The following is an 18287-nucleotide window of genomic DNA, read 5'->3' as shown; positions in this document are numbered from 1 at the left end:
GACTTTTGAAAGAGGTTCCACAGGTTTTTTGAGGCTTCTGGTATCCTCCGGGAAGACGTTTTACGGCTGCTTAAAGAAGTTCTACAGATTTCTGTGGCCATTTAACAACAGTATTTGTGAAGTTTTAGTGTTTCTACTTGAGTGTAAACTCCTGTTAAAGCAAGACACTTAAATGAATTCAAATCCATTTCACCTCACAGCAGGTCATCGGCCTCGATACAAGACTTGTTTCAGTTCCTGCAAAAGCATTACGTCATTGTACTTTGTGTGTGTGTGGAAGGAAAACCTGCTCGTCTTGGCTGTAGCTGCAAAGCAGCACAATGTCCAGGATTTAAATTTCACTCTCATTAAAGAAAACCTTCCCCTATTCAGAACAGCCGTGTATGTGTGTGTGTGTGTGTGTGTGTGTGTGTGTGTGTGTGTGTGTGTGTGTGCGCACTTCACAGTGAAAGCACTTTCCTTACAGTTCGTCCACGACAGGCAGATGGACACACACAAACACACACAGCGGCTGCCAATCAAAGGGTCTTTGTGTCTTTATTAAAGCTCCAATCAGGAATCGAATCCAACAAAACATCAAGGAGTTCCTGTGTGTCTTTCTTTATTTTGGAGACTAACCAGATAAATTTTTACATTTTTTGTTTACTAAATGTAAATGCTGTACTGGAAATCAAAACTGCTTAATTGATGAAGAAATTACAAAGGAATAGTCCACACCTGTCCAAACAGCTTAAAGTCAACTGCTCACTTACTATGGTTCTTTGAAAAGAATATGCATTAAAGTAATATCTTCAAATGAAACCTTCAAATTATAATACATTTGTGATATAGTCCTTTTTTCTGGGGTTAAACAAAATGTGTCCATTTCTATTCTTTTTTTTGATATTTGCAATTGAGAAAATTGGGGACATTAGCCCACTTTAAATTTTTTTCCACATATCAAACAAGGATCAACAGAAAATACCTTCTGTCTGAAAGTCAGACGTGGGGAGAGCAGCAGTGCGACCACATCAATGACATTGATTAATTCGGAACAGCATGAAAAGGAGGAGCCAGATGGAAGTGGTTTGCAAAGTGGCTTGCAGATGTGCCGCAACTGTAGGTGGTCCAAAGCAGCCTAAATATGCCCACGGTATAAGATTCACCGACTGTGAATATGTAAAAGGCTTAAGACTGATGGTGTTTGTGGCTTGACTTGACCTGAACTAACGCTACGCTCAGTTTATTAATAGTAACTGGTATGAAGAGAACATGCCCCAATTTAAATACTTGGCCAATTCAATGGCCAATTAGCATATGTCAGCAGAATGTTAGCAATATTGGGACAAAATCAGCTTCACTTTAAGACAAATTAAAGAATAATAGGTTGACCAATTGCATTTATTTACGAAAAAGGTTTTAAAAATTCATTTTTATTTACAAAAACCTTTTTTGAGAAGCTGCTCTCTCATAAGTGTCCTCTAGGTGAATTGAAGCACTTAGACATGAATAGCCTCTCATAAGTTGGGTTTGTCTTAAATTCAGTCCTCCTGAGCACGTGCTTATACTATACAAGAAGCTGTAGAGCACCATCAAACAGAAACAACTACACTCAGCTTTCTGTTATCAATATCATGCAACAAATCTTGAAAGCAAAAGTTTTGATTCCAACCAGAAGACAAACAGTTGATGAGTTTGTTGTTGTCAATTAAAATAAGCCCTCCCATCAGCTCGAATGTCCTGTTGTGATTTTGTGCCTCCTGATTTGTTGTGAGAACTTTAAGGGACCTTCTGAGGAAAGCAACTGATCTCAGAGTCGCTTTACAATCTCCTTCAGTCTGTCTGTCTGTTTGACCGCCGTCAGTCTGAATACTGCCATCTGTCAATGCCTTTGTGTGTGTGTGTGTGTGTGTATGTGTGTGTATGTGTGTGCATACACTTGCTGCATGCCTAAGCAGAGCTGCCTGAAGTCTGAATGGGCCTGGAAGTCTCTATTCTACGTGTGACTGACAGCAGCAGCACAGGAATGCATTTAGCCTCAATGTGATGAATGGACTGATGTACATATGAAGGATTCTGTAGCCACGCCCCTTCTGGCAGCCATATTGGACATCCTGAGCCCTGAGCATATAAATCATGTCTGCACTTTCCTACACTAACAGCTCTAAAATTAAATGAATTTCCAGGTAAAGCAGAGGTTTAGCAAGAGTGAACTTCCTGACCTTTCACGTGACCTCACAGGAAGGTAGGTAGTCCGTTTACAGTCCTGAGTGTTTGCACGTCTGCACTAGTGGAGTCTTAGTGTGAGGGAGCTCCATTGGTTTGAGATCAGCTGTCATCGGATGGTGCTTGTGGACGCCACGGTCCACTGCACACTCACACAGGTAGTTAAAAGAGGACGTGACAGACAGGTAAATGGACTGCCTGTCTTCCTGTGGGGGTATGGGAGAGGTCAGGCAGACAATAGAAAGTGATACTGAAATAGCCTTAAGCTATCAGAGATAATTGATTTAAACTCCACAACTGTGAGGCCACAATAAAAATGTTGGGCTCCATCAGCGCTTGGACATTTCTACTCCTAGATCTTAAAATCTGCAGATTTTAAGATCTAGGAGGTCAAAACCTCATGAGGTCAAAACATCCCAGCAAGTAAGCTACACTGATATTACTGAAGCTGTTTTAAAAGGCTGCGTTAAACTGCTAAATGTAGGCACAATGAATGTGGTCCCTTTATCTCGCTTTTAGAAAAACTTCGGACACTAAAAAATGGTAATGAAAGGGTGAAATTACACTGTATGTTGAAAATATGAGCTCATTTTGATTCCTGTAGTTCTGAAAACTTAGTGTTGACCAGCTCAACAGCCCAGGACCCGTTGGTCACGTTTTTCAGTTCTTTAATCCTCTAAATGTTTTCAGTGGGTGACATGTCTGGACTGCAGGCAGCTGGGTTCTTTACCAGTTGTCTAAAACAAGTAGATTATATTTTTACAGTCTTGCTTTTCGGAAAAGACAAAGGTTTATTTAACGGTTTATGTTCCACCAAACTTTGCACATCTTTCAGCATTAATGGTGCCTTCACAGACTGAGCATCCCACCTGGACGAATTGCTTCCCTGTGGCTAGTTTTGAACTGTCTGCTGGGATTATGTTGCTGAAATAATAATAAAAATAAATAAATAAAATGGATGGCAGCATATGTTGGTCCAAGAAACTGTAGATCATTCAGCATTGATAGTATTACCAACATGAATGCTGGATTTGAACTGTGGTGTGATGGTTGCACGTTTCTTAGTTGTCCTAAAAGAATCTCTGGTCTTTTGGCCAGATTACAGGATGGTTTTCCACTTTGCCATCTTAAATCAGTTTTTGCCCAGGAAAGGCGGCTGGTGACATTTCTGTATCCTATTTTAAACTTGTAGGAGGCTGTGGCTCAGGAGGTAAAGTGGATTATGTCGTAACTGGAAGGTTGGTTGCTTGATATTTGGCACATTCAGTCCACATGTTGAATTGTCCTTAAGCAACTGCTTCTGATGTATGAATCTGAGTGTTACTGTGTGCATGATAGGAAAAGCTTGAGGGATGGAGTGAAGTGTTGGACGAATGAGGCTTGTAGTACCATCTCCTTTTCATGTTTAGTTTGGGATGCAGAGATGAACTGTGTTCGATGATGATGATGGTTTTCAGAAGTGTTCCTGAGCCCTTGCAGGAGTTCCCACCACAGAATCAGGTCTGTTTTTAATGCAGCGCTGCCCGAGGACCCAAGGACCACCAGCATTTAACTTGCAGCTTTGTCTCTTTGCACAGAAACTTGTCTGAATCTTTGTTATTACAAACATTTACTATCTTTAAATGCTTATAGCTTCAAATGATTTGGGAAACATCCTGTTTTTATCCTGTGGTGACAGATTTGATTACAGGTACAGCCTGGTCCTGACTGATGTTTGCATCTTTGGTAAGAAGAAGCAAACACATTCTTGAAGCTGTGATTGCAGCTTTCCTCACTGCCGCAGCTTCACATTGTTACTCTCTCTTATCTCTGCTACTAAGTTAAAAACACGCATCGTCATACCTTCAGACTTTTGTACTGTTTCTAAAGCTCTCAGCATTTTTGCTACACAGTGGACCAGAACTAATGTCTTAGACAGATAAACTCTTGATGTCTTGATTCATAAACATTTGTTCTTATTTTACTGACTGAGCAGCTCATTTTAGGCGATCATCTGCGCCTCAGGTTACCTTCGTGGACACAAAAACACAGATCTGACAGACTTGCTGTTTATCTTGAGGTATCTTTTCCTTTTGGAGAAGACGACACAGACTGATTGGACTGACCGGGGAATAAACCCCCTGATGTTCTCTCGCCTCGGGGGGCCCCCCGCTGACCCGCCCCCAAAAGACTGAAAGAAAGGCAGAAAGAAAGAGCAAAAAAGACAAAAACTGAGAGAGGCCTCGCTGTCACACTACGCCTCCAAACTACACAGTTCCCTTTTCTTTTCTTTCTCCAGAGTTTGTCTTTCTGCAGCCCGCCGACATTTGAATAATCGTCTGATATCCATCAGTTTGAGCCCGAGGAGACGGAAAATAGACAACACACACACAAAGCTTCGTCCACCACAACATCGAGAGGGAAAAACACACAACATGGATAATGTATTCGTCTTTTCTTTCATCCTTCTGTTCGCCTTGTTCTTCATATGTGCCTCTCTTTCTCCTCCAGAAAAAAACAACTCAGAGAAAATATTCAAGCGTCCGCTTTAAAGATCTTTTGCAAAAGTTTTGATCCGGTACTTTAAATTTACAGTATCAACAGTTTGTTGTACTTCAAGGTCCAGAAAAAATCAAAGATCCTTAAAGAGTTTCTGGGAAGTTCATAAAGTATTAAAATTTATCTTCAAAATATTTCAAAGTAATTCAACATTTTCCTTAAATTCTTGACTTTATGCACTTTATTGCCCCAAAAAGCCTGAAGTTACTAAATCTTTGTTAATCAATCCAATCAAATCCAATTCAACTCTATTTATAGAGCAGAGCAAACACCACAGTGCTAAAGTCCTCTCCAGTTAAAAGACAGCAATGAAATACAAATAAAAAATATTTAAACAAGAGAAAAAGTAACAGTAAAACATGTTTTTTGTTTATATTCAAAATACTTTCATCTCAAAGATTTCGAAAATTCCTTCCCTATTTAGAAAAATAAGATGTGCTTTTTTAAAAAAAACATTTTTAGGAACTTTTTGTTATAGAAATGTACAAGTTCTAACTTTATATTTGTAAAAAGCATCGGGCTTAAAGGCAGATTGGCATGATTTTACATTGTATATGCAAAATATCTTCAATCAGAACTTAAATCCTGTTTTTTTTTTTGCAGTAAAAACGTTCAAACTTTTCATAAATCTCTTTAAATTTATGTATTTTCTTTCTATTGTCCATGAAATAAACATAATTTTGTATATATTTTCCAATAAAATATATACAAATATAAAAAAACTGTATTTAATTTCTTAAGTCTAATTTCTAGATATACTTGATTTTGAATTTATTTGTAAAATATTTCACCCTTTTTTAACTATTTTAAATTGAATTATTATTATTAGTAGTAGTAGTTGTAGTAGTAGTAGTATTATAAAACAACAATGATAATAATAATATCATTGTTGTTTTTGTTATAAATTCCATAATAACTTTGTTTTCCGGTATTTGACAGAAACATTGACTCAGAGTGCACAGGGAACTTGCACAGGGAACTTGGCAGTTTCAAAATAAAAGCTCTGGCCTTCAGTCAGACAACAAACACAGTTTTTAGTTCCTGCCTATGTTTATATTGTCATTCATACTGTAGGAAGTCATGTAGCATCACAGGGCTCTGCCAGCATGCTAATCAGTGCTGGATATTTACTTATTGTTAAAGCACAAGACCTGCTCCCATTGTCATCATCTTCATTGCAAAGTCATGTTTGTGTGTGTGTGTGTGTGTGTGTGTGTGTGTGTATGTGTGTGTGTGTGTGGGTGGGTGGGTGTGTGTGTGTGTGTATTCCGTCAAGGAAATCAAAATATACGACACACTGTTGTCTGTCTGCTGCTTTCAGTCAACTTTCTTTCGATTTTGAATCTGCATGGCAGTGAAAACAGCCTCTGTACCTCGGTCATTAGTGCTTTCTAAATAAATGATTCCACCTTCTAAATATGCTGCTTTTCTTGCTGTTACTCTGAGTGGAACATTTTTCTATGATGGCGTATTAGATAATTACAATAATAAATGGTAAAAATGATTGAACTGGTGAGGCGGTGGGTGCTGTTCTGTGAGTTTTCTCACTGAGTTTCTCAGTGTGGAGAGGAAAGAGTCAATTAAAAAGAAAGCATAATCTTTGCTGTGTGAGTCTGTAGGCTGAGGTGCAGTGTCAGCACACCCTCTGGAACAAACAAGCAAGACTACAGCTATATCATTGTGCAAATATCTCTTCATCTGCAAACCTTCTTCACTTTCAATAGGAATCTTACACACATGCAGATTTATTCATGTACAGTGCAGTCACAACAACGACGACAACATCAGTGATGGCACGCACAGCGACAACAGCAGTAATTCCTCTTTTCCACGAGCGTCTACAAGACTCGACTCGGTTCAGTTCGAGTTTCCCATTACAATTGAGTACCAACTCAATGTATGAGCTGTATGAGCTGTATGAGCTGGCGCTATAGCAACGCAAAAGTCCCGTTACATCATTTTTGTGCAACATAAACACAAACACAACAATCGAGGACATCAGGGCGATGTCTGCTGAACCGGTGGTTAGTGTCTGTTTCTCGACATTAGACCAGTGTTGGTTTGCGTGTAGCTCTCATGACTCATCCAGTGATGTCACTCCCTGGCAGATTTTTTTCATGTGTTGTGTTGATGTCACAGTTTTAGCTTGGCTCAGCTTGCTTGGAACCCTGCCCCCAAAAAGTACCTGGTACCAGGTACTACCACGTAATGGAAAACCCTAAAAACCGAGTCGAGGCGAGCAGGTGTTCGAGGAAAGATATCTAAAGGGGACAATGATTGTTATGAACTGATGGTTTTGTGTTTTGTTGCAATTTTCTTTAAACAAGAAAAAACAAATCAAAAGTTACAAAACTAATAAACGTATCAAGTAATTTCATTAACAGCTTTTTCTTTTTCATGCTCCAGACTTGATCTCCTTTGACGGTCAGTGTCATGTTGCTGCTAAACATGTAGTGACCCTCCAGAGATCCTTAAGATGGTGCTGATGTGATAACATAATACGACAGCATATGGTGCTCCATGGGGCAAGAGCTAATGGTGATCCAGCAGCTAATGTTACAGGGGAGAGACCTTACTGTTTGATAATATGGAGATTCATTAAAGTAAAAAACTGTTTTGAAAATGTACTATTCTTAAAGTCGAGCTTTTGTATTAAGTAAAAACCTTTTTAACTCATTCATATCTTCAGATTCCAATCTGCTTCAACTTGTTTGTTGCAGTAGATGTTCATATTAAGCATCTCTGTATGTAAATGTAACCCTGTGAACCAAAAGGCTTCAGAATACTCTAATGATCAGGAACCTCTGAGACCGAAAAATACAGCCAAATGTGAAAGTCCCAAAACTCGCTGTTACTCTAATGTCCACTTGAGGCTCCAAAAGTGAGTCACTTGCACATCCACCTCTAGCTCTCCACACACCTCTAGCTATCGAAGCACAGACGCCACACCCAGCTGCTGTTCAAACCTCTTGTTTATGAGAAGGAGCCAATCAGAAGAAGTTATCCTACCGAGTGAACAAATGGCAGTAAAACAGCTTGTTTCAGACAGTGGACGAGCTGAGGGGCTAAATCAAGGCTCATTATAAGATGAAAAAGGATTCTTTTGAAGTGTGAATCATGCAAAGCTGCTCTAATAGAGTCCAAGTATAAAAAACATTTAAAGCTGGAAATAAGCAGTTTTAAGTTAAATCACATTTGCAATCATAGAGAAACATATACAGTGATTTGTGTTTATGTTAATGTTCCGTATGTGAGTGCATGCAGAGGCCTCTGCCTGACTAATGAACAGCCCGGTGTCTCGAAGCACGCTCACACGCAGCCTACACGACTACAGATTTATCTTTATGAATGAATGAGTGAATGAAATGTGCTGGGGGGGGGGTTGTGAGCGGCAGTAAAAGCCAATCAGCCATAACGCCGTTAGTCTGCTCAAGAGTAAAGGAGCATTCTGCTAAAATAAGGCCAAACAGAGGCGCTCTGTGTGTGTCTGTCTGTGCGACCGGACTACCTGTGGACACACATTAACAGGCTTTATGGAGTGTTGAGAAAGTTCCTTAACAACCGGTGTATTCAACCTGCAGACACACCCTCTGTGTGTGTGTGTGTGTGTGTGTGTGTGTGTGTGTGTGTGTGTGTGTGTGTGTGTGTGTGTGTGTGTTAAAGACAGAGACAGTCTGTCTCGGCTTCCTTTCAGACCCGAGCCCTCCTGGAAAGACGCTACCTGCCGATAGTTATCAGAGAGCAGAAAATAGACGGTTCAGATAAGAGAAGAAAAGAAAGGAGGAAGAACGTCATGGCTGCACACAAACACAACATACAACAAACGGTGTCCCTGTCCCTGCAGCCAATCACAAGCACCGATGTCGGCTTGTTTTGACTTTGCTTTTGAGCCCTGGAGCCGTAAAAGTTCCAAAAATATTCACGACAGCGCCCCAAACGTGAATTGTCGAGCAAAAAAAATAAATAAATAAAAAATTAACCAACATACTGACGATTTTTTTCTGTTTCTGCAGCCTTGCTAGTAAACAGATTAGATCGCATTCCTGACATAGTGTTGAGGTGTGTGGACGCACAGGTGTGTATGCGTGGGTTATGGTAGTGATGTAGTGTGTGTGGGGTTTTTGGTTGTTTGTTTGTTTCTTTTCGGTAATTCTGTGAATTCGTTGTGTCCTTATAATCGGATTGTGTCTCTTGTAGTCATTTGCTTCTCTTTGTAAAAAATCTTTGGGTCTTTCGTTTAATTATAATTTATTTTTCTGTGTTCAGTTTTCATCTGTTTACAATTATTTTGTGTCTTAATGGCTGATTTTCCTCTTTATGTGGTAGCTTTTTTTCTCTTTCAGAATGCCCCAAATGTTTTTTATCAGCCTTTGTGTTTGTTTATTTATTCATTTATTTTATTTTCAGGTCCATTTCACTCAAAGAAAAACTTTTATACTTTTACTGGAGGCTTGTTTTATGGTATTGGTGTTTGGACAAAAACTTTAATTAAGACTTCGTAACATCTGTGTGTGGGTGAAATGTTTTGACTCACCAATTTAAATTTAATTAAAGTCTAAAACTACATCTTCATTAAAGTCTGAAGTCACTTCTCCAGGCTCAGGCTGAAAGTTGTGTTCAGATGAGAAGCGTTTCTCCCACTAAAAGTTGTGTTCAGGTGAACCGAATCAACCTCTTTGGATTTCCTTACCTGGGTTATTCATCACGCATCAAGAGATTAAAAGTTATTGATATTAACTTAACAAAAAGGCTTTAGCAAACACGAGTTAAAGCAGCTGGCAAGCGGTTGAACTAAAGCTTTGTCTGAGATTAGCTCATAAATCTGAAGATCAGAATACAGAGACCATTCCAGTAGATTTCTGTCATTATGAGTCTTTTTTAGCGGTAAACAACACAGAACTTCGTACAAATCAGAGCTGTCACTAGTGATTCAAAGTTCTCAAGCTAAGATAACGTGAAGGAAGAGGGAAGATAAAAGTGTTTGAGTTTGGCTGAGGTCACTGTGAGCAAGCGTGGAAGAGGGAAACCTGCTCCTTTCTTTCCTCCTGCTCTCCTGCTTTCAGTGTTTCCAGTAATTTCTACTCCTGTCTTGTTTCTCACTCAGGTGTGTGTTGACTCATTCCTTTCCCCGGCCTTTAAGGAGGCGGGAAGTCCTGCATGGGTGTGTTTATGTGCTTGTATGTCTAACTCTGTGCACAGGACACAGCTGCAATCATGTCCACCTCCATGTTTTTACCCTGAACTCTGCTAGACTGGATTTGTGTGATTGAAATTGCAAAATAATCCTTCTTAATCTTATACTGGGCCTTTGTGCAGCCCTTCAGTTCAGATCTTCTGTCTGAAGCGATTTGTTTTAGTGCTCCCTATTAAAGCCATCATTTTCTGATTGGCTCCCCTACATTAACAGGGGGACATTAGTGTGGGTTCAGCATGAGGGGTCTTCACAAATGTGGAAATATATGCATAACGGGGCTCCCAGAGGGTGTCAGACTAAATGTTTTTACGTGCAAAGGGTGTTGAATGGTTCCTGTGTCTGAACATAAACAGGTCTCTGTGGTTCTTTAATAATTCATAAGTCTAAATTCTGTTTATTTTCAACGTGTGTCATTATTTTTACAGTCAACACTGTTTCATTAATATGTATTGGATGACTTTTTATTAGTTTATGCTCTATTTTGTTTCTGTACTTACAAATCCAGGTGTGTCAGTCACGTCTGAGCCAAAAGGTCAGATGTGACTGACTAAAGCTAAAGATAGAGCGACACTAACAGTCTCTCTCTCATTCTGTGTCTCTGCAGTGATCTCAGTATGAATAATCTGACTGTGTTATCCAGCGGAGCTCTGTCCAACCTGCACTTCCTGGAGGAGCTGTGAGTCACACAAACACATGGCCATGTTTTCATCACTTCAGAGGGCCTTTACACAACCTGCACTTATTTCCTGAAGACTTACTTGAAGTCAGTGTAGACTCAGAAGAAGTCTTGCTGTTTCTAAACACCTGAGAAGATTCAGCATATATCACAGAGGTACAAGTGCAAGGTGACATGATGAGCCCTCTAATAGCTGCTCTAAAAGTAGAAGCCGCTCTAAAAATGGTCCAGAGGTGCACGAAAAGATGACTTTGAACCAACAATCAGCCTAACTTAAATCAGGTTTGTAGCTTTTAAGGACCTGTTCTCAGAATCTCCTCTCCACACCTTCTGTATGTTTTCTTTTTTATCATCCTTCAAGTCTCCACACATGATCAGATATCTTATGAACTCTTGTTGGTGGGCGATGGACTGAGATGGATGAAAGTGGGGGTGTCTGAGCGGGCGTTGAGCTCATGTATCTGTGAGGAGATGATATGTAATCCCATCTCTCCTCACCTAGCAGCCGCCACGTCCTGTACGAACATTTCCTTAAAGCTGGGGAGCCGAGAGACGGTGAGGCTGACCTCACAGGGACCTGAACATGACTCTGACTGCTGTTCTGCTCTGCTGCCAGCTGTGTGTGTCTGTGTGTGTGTGTGATATTTGTCACCGCGGCGTGAGAAACGTCACTGTGGCGATAGGACACCGCACAGATGCATGCTGGGTGTACGCAGACTGGCTGAACTTTGTGTGGCCCCTGAAAACCATACAGACCTACAGGACCCACTGTGGGTCAGTGTTTTGCTGCTGGTTTGAAATGAAAGCACCGTGTGTGCTGGAAACACGGAAACACACCTGATGTCTGACTGTTAACTTGTCTAAAAGATGATGCTCAGGGCTCAGTGCAAGTCTTAAAGCTAAACTTGCGAGTTTTTGGAAACAAATGCAGCCGTTCATCTTGCGGACTGTATCCAAGCAGCTCTAAATTTTAATTGCATAGGTAAGGCATCTTCTAAAGATGAGGTCATATTCAGAATATAAGATGTCAAATTTTTGCATTGAACTCGGAAACGTTTCAAAATATTAAGATATATGTAGGTTGCAGTAAACCCTGCAAGCTCAAGGATTTGCTGTTAACATCCTCACCTGGACTGTGTTCTGACGTCCCGTCTGAAGAAGCAAAAAAACAAACAGCAGGCTCATTATTGAGGAAATACCCACGGCAGAGTATGAGTGCTACATTAGGAATGAAAAGGATTTTTTTTTCATTATTATTATTGAGAATAAACCCAAAATTTTGACATTAAACTTGAAATGGTATTTTGTAGAGAGTATAGGAGCCGTTACAGCTGTTTGACTTGAAACAATTTTAACCTCCATATTTCCACTTTATTCTCAACATGAACAATAATAATTTATTTTAAATCAGTGTTCTTAATGTGTAATACTCCTTTGCAAATACCTCCACCTACAACAGCAAGCACCAAAAGCACTAAGGGCCCACTGCCAAAGTGTAAAAGAATAGTAAAAGCCCTCTTTTTGAGACACTTTGTTAGCATGAATGCAACATGAAACATTAAAAAATATTTTTCATTTGTAAACACTTCCCTCATTTAGTTCATTTTTATGCTAATTTGACCAAAAATGATCTGAAGTCAGAAATGCTTACAATCTCTCTCTGTGTGTCTCAGGCGTTTGGCGGGAAATGAGCTGACCTTCATCCCCAGAGGAGCGTTCACCGGCCTCTACAACCTCAAAGTGCTGTAAGTTCACACATATTTCCTCACTGGCATGATGCCTCAGCAAACATGCACATTTTATGATTGTTATGTGAATATGTTCCTAAAAGAACATACTGGTTAAACACTAAAAAAAACATTTATTGGTTTTTGGTGTTTAACCTAGACTGTTTAATGCCATTATACTGTCACTGCTGGGCTATTTTTACTGGGCTATTCTCTACCTGTGTTAAGATCTGTTCCTTCAAACTTGATCTTGACCTTTAAACGTCCTTTGAATTTGTAAAGATTGGCCAAGATGCATCAGAGAGCTTTATTGTCATTGTGCAAGCAATGAAACTGCACTGGAGACTTCACACATGTTCAAAGATAAATGGGACTGGAGTAAGATAAGAGCTGTATACAGTTTACATCGGGGTGCATAAAGCATCAGTGATAAAGGTGCGATCTAACAGATTACGATTGTTTAAAACTGATAAGGGTCCTCAGAAAGATAGCAACTCAACCCCACCCTCTCCACAACCCTCACCCACCTCCTACCCCCCGGACACACACACACACGCACGCACACAAACACTGGAATACTGTGTGGTATGTTTACTGGTGCTAATCATTCACAGAGACACTTTGAAGATTTCATGTGTGTCTCGGTTTAGTGCACAGTTTCTGCAGTTTGGAACAACACTTCTGTTCCCTGTTTACATTTTACACATTCGCTCATACCAACACATTATTCTGTTGTCTTTCATTCTTCTCTCTGTTCATTTCTGAGTCAGTTATTATTTTCTATTTTATTCATCTGTAAACATTGGGACTGTTGAACTACTGTTATTGCAGCACTTTATAGTACTGTAATATTTCTAAAAGCTACAATCATGCACATTATTATTCTTGAAACTTGGTATTTGGTAAAGAATTTTTCTACTTCATTCACCCAATATCATACACATTCATGCAATTGTTTTTTATGCACCTTGACACACCAACTCACACGGATTAATCAGGGACAACTCAGGGGTCGATATCTTGTCCAAAAATACTTTGACATGCAGGCTGAAGTAACTAGAGATTAAGCATCTCACCTTCTGATTGATAGATGTCCCGCTCTTCCTCCTGAGCCACAGCTGGCTGTGTTTTATGAATGCATGTTTCTCATTTTTTGTTTTATTGTTAGACTTCATAAAATAATTGGGATTGACCAACACAGAAATAAAGCAAGAAATTAAGTTTCCAGGTACACAGAAACTTCAAACAGATTTACAAAACAAATTCTGTAATAAATGGAGTTCCACAGGGTTGTGCACTAGGGCCTATTATATTTTCATGGGCCAGTAAGTTATACAATCTAAAGAGCCTTTTTGAGCTATTTTTTTGTGCCCAAAATCTATAGGGAGCCTCAAAACATATTGGAGTCTTGTATTGAAGCCAACACAACCCTTTCAATATTACTATTAAGTATAAACATCTTTGTATTCATATAATTATTTGGTACTTTACAGATATTTATCTGGTGTTTAACTTTGCTTTTTCATTTCATTAACATCATGTTCATTGTTGCACTTAATGGGTTTTGATCTAAAAGAACATAACCTATCAACATAAAAAAATATGCAAGCATATACAAGTCAAAACAGAGTAAGCAGTCTATTTTTAGTCACTCTGTAACCAGGAGCATTGGCAGTGAAAGCTGCAGTTTTGAAAGCTCTGGCATAGACAGTATTTTAGATAACACAGAATACATGTTTGTTTGCTATGAAGATGACACCCATCTATGAAGTCTGATTTATTAGTTAATATGCAAACATGTCTTGAAGAAAAAGAGGATATATCCTTTAACAAACCAATATTATAAACAAAATTTTTTTTAAAAAAATCATAACACAACACAAACAAGTGTAAAAGTATTTATTCACCACTTTTAATCTATTTTCTTAATTTCCAGACTTGCTAAGCTTACTGGCTTCTGATTATCCTGTAGATATACATGTGACTCTAGTATTTCCCAAAATGTGACACTGTCCTTGTAAACCATCTTTGTGTTGTTTTGTTGCGTTTAACACTTTTTGTTAAAGTTTTGATTGTGTTTTTACAGGATGCTTCAAAACAACCAGTTGAGATCTGTTCCTGCTGAAGCCTTCAACAACCTGCGCAACCTGCAGTCACTGTGAGTCACATTTCACTTTGGGCTTTTTTATGTTTCTTTTATTATATTATGTTAATTCTTACTTTATAAATATACCCTGCCATTTTACTGACCACACGTTTTATCTTTTATAAATACTGTGTATTATTGTAGTTTTTCTTTTATTCCTTTGTGTGCTATAATCATTTGTCTTATGTAAACCTAATTTTGAATCTATGCTTAATATAACTATACCTTTAACCTAACTTTAACCCCAAATTAAACTAGACCTTCTGTCTTTGTGCTATTGATGTATCTTATAGGAACATTAGGAAAATATGTTTTTAAGTCCATGTGATATTAAAATGACTTAATTTCCCTACAAACTGAATAATACACATATAGACACACTAATCCAGCGGTCCCCAACCCGAGTCATTTGGTACCAGGCAGTGAGAGTTGAAGCTAGGGTGTGAAATTCATGGTTTTCATGGTTTTTATTGGTTTTTATTGTTATTTTTTATCGTTTTTATTGTTAACTTGGTTTCCCTGGGTCTTTGAATGTGTTATGAATAAATCTTCCTTTTTTTGGTACCAGTACTGGTTTTATTTTGTTGTATTTATCTGCGACAGCTTAAAGGCCAGTCCGTGAAAATATTGTCGGACATAAACTAGTCCGTAGCGCAAAAAAGATTGGGGACTGCTGCGCTAATCCCTTCGTTTCATTTTACTCTTTGGTGGAAAGGAATCTGTCTCACACACACGGCTCAGTATATTAATGTATGTAGTGCAGCGAGTGTGTTCTCTGAGCCTGATAACACACAGTAATTATACTGAAACTGTACCTCTCTCTCACTCTCTGTGTGTGTGTGTGTGTGTGTCGGGGGTGGTGGTGGTGGGTATAAGGGTAAGGGTATAAGAATGGAGACGTCTGAGTCTTTCTTTTGGTCTAAGGTCTCTCTCATTTATCTGATGGACAATTATGTGAAGTCCCATCCTTCTCTTCTCTCTCCATGTGAACAGAGGAACTATTGTTAGGAGGGACATACAGTCAGCCCTCTCTCTTTATATCTACTGATCTTGCATGTTTATGTTGCACAGCCTGCAAAAGAGCTGTGAGTTTTCTGCCTGAACTCAAGACAGCAAAAGTCAGTAAAAGGGAACTGAATCATATTCAGTAACTTTTTAAAATTAATATTAAACTGATCGATTTGAAAATTAAGACCAGACCCTTAGACATCTATGTGCCTCAAATATCCCCACATCCAATCAGACAATTACTGAGTTTAATCTGAGCAGGTGGCATTAGCAGAATCATCATTATAACAACATTTATCCTATATGCAACATCTATATCTAAATCAAACTTCTCTGATTCAGAGCAGAAATCAATAGGTGTTAAAGGTAAAATGTTCCATATTGGGAAATATTACAGCACTGTCTATCAGATTTTATTAATATTATAAAAAACAGGAAAAGCTATACCAAGTCTTTATATATTATAATATTCAAATAAGTTGTATTTATATAGTGCTAAACACAACAAATGTTGCCTCAACCCCTAAATTGTTGTGTAAAGAGGAAACCCCAACAATCAGATGACTCAGTTTATGAGCAAGCACTTGGCAGCAGTGGGAAGGCAAAACTCCCTTTTAACAGGAAGAAATCTCTTAAAGAACAATGCTTAAGAAGGAGCAGCCATCTGCAACCAGCTGGGGTGAGGGGAAGGAAACAGAACAAAAGACACACTGTGAACGAGAGCCAGAATTTAAAATGAATTAGGTAATGATTAAACAGTGGTGTATAAACTCATGAAGAGTGAAAACAGATGAGTGAAGAAGAAGTGGTCAGTGTCTATTGCAGCGTAACTAAGAGAGGGTTCAGGGTCACCTGATCCAGCTCTACCTAACAACCTCTCTTTGAGCAACACAGTTAAAAATCAAACAAGGTGGTAAGACTGAAAAAAATGTTTTGATGCTGTAACATGTGTATAAAAGTTAATTAACACATAAACAAGACACAAACAATATAAAATGGACCTTAAATGCTTCAGTTCAAATAATTAAGCAATAATTTTTGCGTCTTTGCGTTGTTTAATACCAAAGTCTAACAAATGTTCAGTCACTCACTTACTTATTATTAAGGCTTATTATTTTGATTTTCCTGCTTTTTGAGAGCCGTGCCTTTGTCCCACTCACAAAATCAACACAATCACACTGAGGAATAAGTGTGGTCATTAAAATACCTTCATTTGACCTGAGAGCCAAGAGGCTGGTTGAGTGGTGCTTGAGCAGCCTGCCGATCATTCCTTTGCTGCTGGTCAAACACTTGATTTCTAATGTTCCTCTTGAACAGCTTCAAAGTGATGTGAAGCCTTCAGTTTTGCATTTTGAGTCTCTAAACATTGAGCTTTTCTTGTACATCTCAAAAAGTAGATGTTTTCTGTCATTATGTGAATAATTTAATAATAATTTAATCAGTAAAGAGAGTTATTAGTTCTAAAGTGTCTTAATTATGTGACTATAATGCCACATTAAGTTAAAAATTGCAGAAAGGATAGCTGGGTTTTCTGTACTTTTTATTAAAAATGACAAATTAGTAAGTTATCTGCATAACAATACTACCGAGTAGAAGTAGAAGGTCCCATCACTATATTTTGTCATTGTTTTGTTTTGTTTTTTGTTGTATTTTGTTTTTTTGGGGGGGGGTTACCATTTTTTTAGTAACGCCACTTTTTTGTACTGTATCTTGTTAGTTTCAAGAAAAAAGGCTATTGTCTCGGTCTCTGGGGACAATGGTCAATAGTTTAAGATTTCTGATGTTGCTAGCTGATATCTGGAGCTAGCTACCCATCCTTTCCTATGTGCAAATATTATATGATCATCGGGTTTCAAAATTACCTTTCATTCAGTGGCAAAGAGCAAAAAGCTTATATTATGTATGTACACATAACTGTTTGCTTGAACGTACACTTAAAATCAGTGTATATCTCTTCATAGGCGTCTGGACGCCAATCATATCTCTAGTGTTCCCGCTGGCTGTTTCTCCGGCCTGCGTTCACTCCGTCACCTCTGGCTGGATGATAACTCTCTGAGGGAGGTCCCAGGGGAGGCTCTGGGCGAGCTCCCCGCCCTGCAGGCCATGACACTTGCTCTCAACCACATCAGCCACATCCCTGACCATGCCTTCAGCAAGCTGGGCCGCCTGGTGGTGCTGTATGTATACACAACTTGGGTTATCCGGAGCAAACAAATAACAAATAGAGTAGAACACCTTATGTCACACTAGGGTTCCATTGTAGACTGGGAAAGTGTGCTGGACCGTCTTGGAGGACCAGTTAAGTAATGGTGTTGGTAGTAGGTTTGCTGTTAAACTGGGCTGGTTACCAATGAAAGGAGCTGGCTAAATTTGGTTTATTTACGAGTAAATCCAACAGTGGTTGTCCATAGCAAACATACAAACATACGTAACATTAGATTTAGGTAGATAGTTTATTAGTAGGCTATCTTACTCAGTTATTCTGTTATAATTGAGACATTTTTTAGCATAGATCCAGTAGCTGTAATCTCAGAAATTGATTTCTGAGATTTGTATATAAATATAAAGAATCTGTAGCAAAAGGGAGAAAAAGATTTTTCATGGTCAAAGTTTCATGGTCGAATGGATTTCATTTGTTTCCTGCTTGTAGTTTGATTTTTATTTACCAATCAAGTTTAAGTCAGGCAAACACTGTGAGGAGATCAAAAGGAGAATCTCATTTACCAAAATGAAATCTTGAAACTACATAATCACAACAACGGTCACCTTGAGGCGGCTGTTGTTGTGATTTGG

General features: G+C 38.8%; 1 protein-coding gene across 2 annotated transcripts in view; it reads left to right on the top strand.

Moving 5' to 3' along the window:
* The window catches only part of LOC116319730 (leucine-rich repeat-containing G-protein coupled receptor 5-like), a 44098-nt gene that overhangs the window by 3252 nt on the left and 22559 nt on the right, over nucleotides 1-18287 (top strand). For both annotated transcript variants that reach the window (XM_039601542.1, XM_031739151.2), the window contains exons 2-5: nucleotides 10542-10613; nucleotides 12287-12358; nucleotides 14427-14498; nucleotides 17456-17671. In XM_039601542.1, coding sequence (XP_039457476.1) covers nucleotides 10542-10613; nucleotides 12287-12358; nucleotides 14427-14498; nucleotides 17456-17671 — 432 coding nt within the window. The remainder of the gene's footprint in view (nucleotides 1-10541; nucleotides 10614-12286; nucleotides 12359-14426; nucleotides 14499-17455; nucleotides 17672-18287) is intronic.

The sequence above is a fragment of the Oreochromis aureus genome, linkage group 17, assembly GCF_013358895.1.
Source record: "Oreochromis aureus strain Israel breed Guangdong linkage group 17, ZZ_aureus, whole genome shotgun sequence".
Taxonomy (NCBI): Eukaryota; Metazoa; Chordata; class Actinopteri; order Cichliformes; family Cichlidae; genus Oreochromis; species Oreochromis aureus.
The sequence above is the reverse complement of the archived record's forward strand: the minus strand, read 5'-3'. Positions and strand labels throughout refer to the sequence as shown.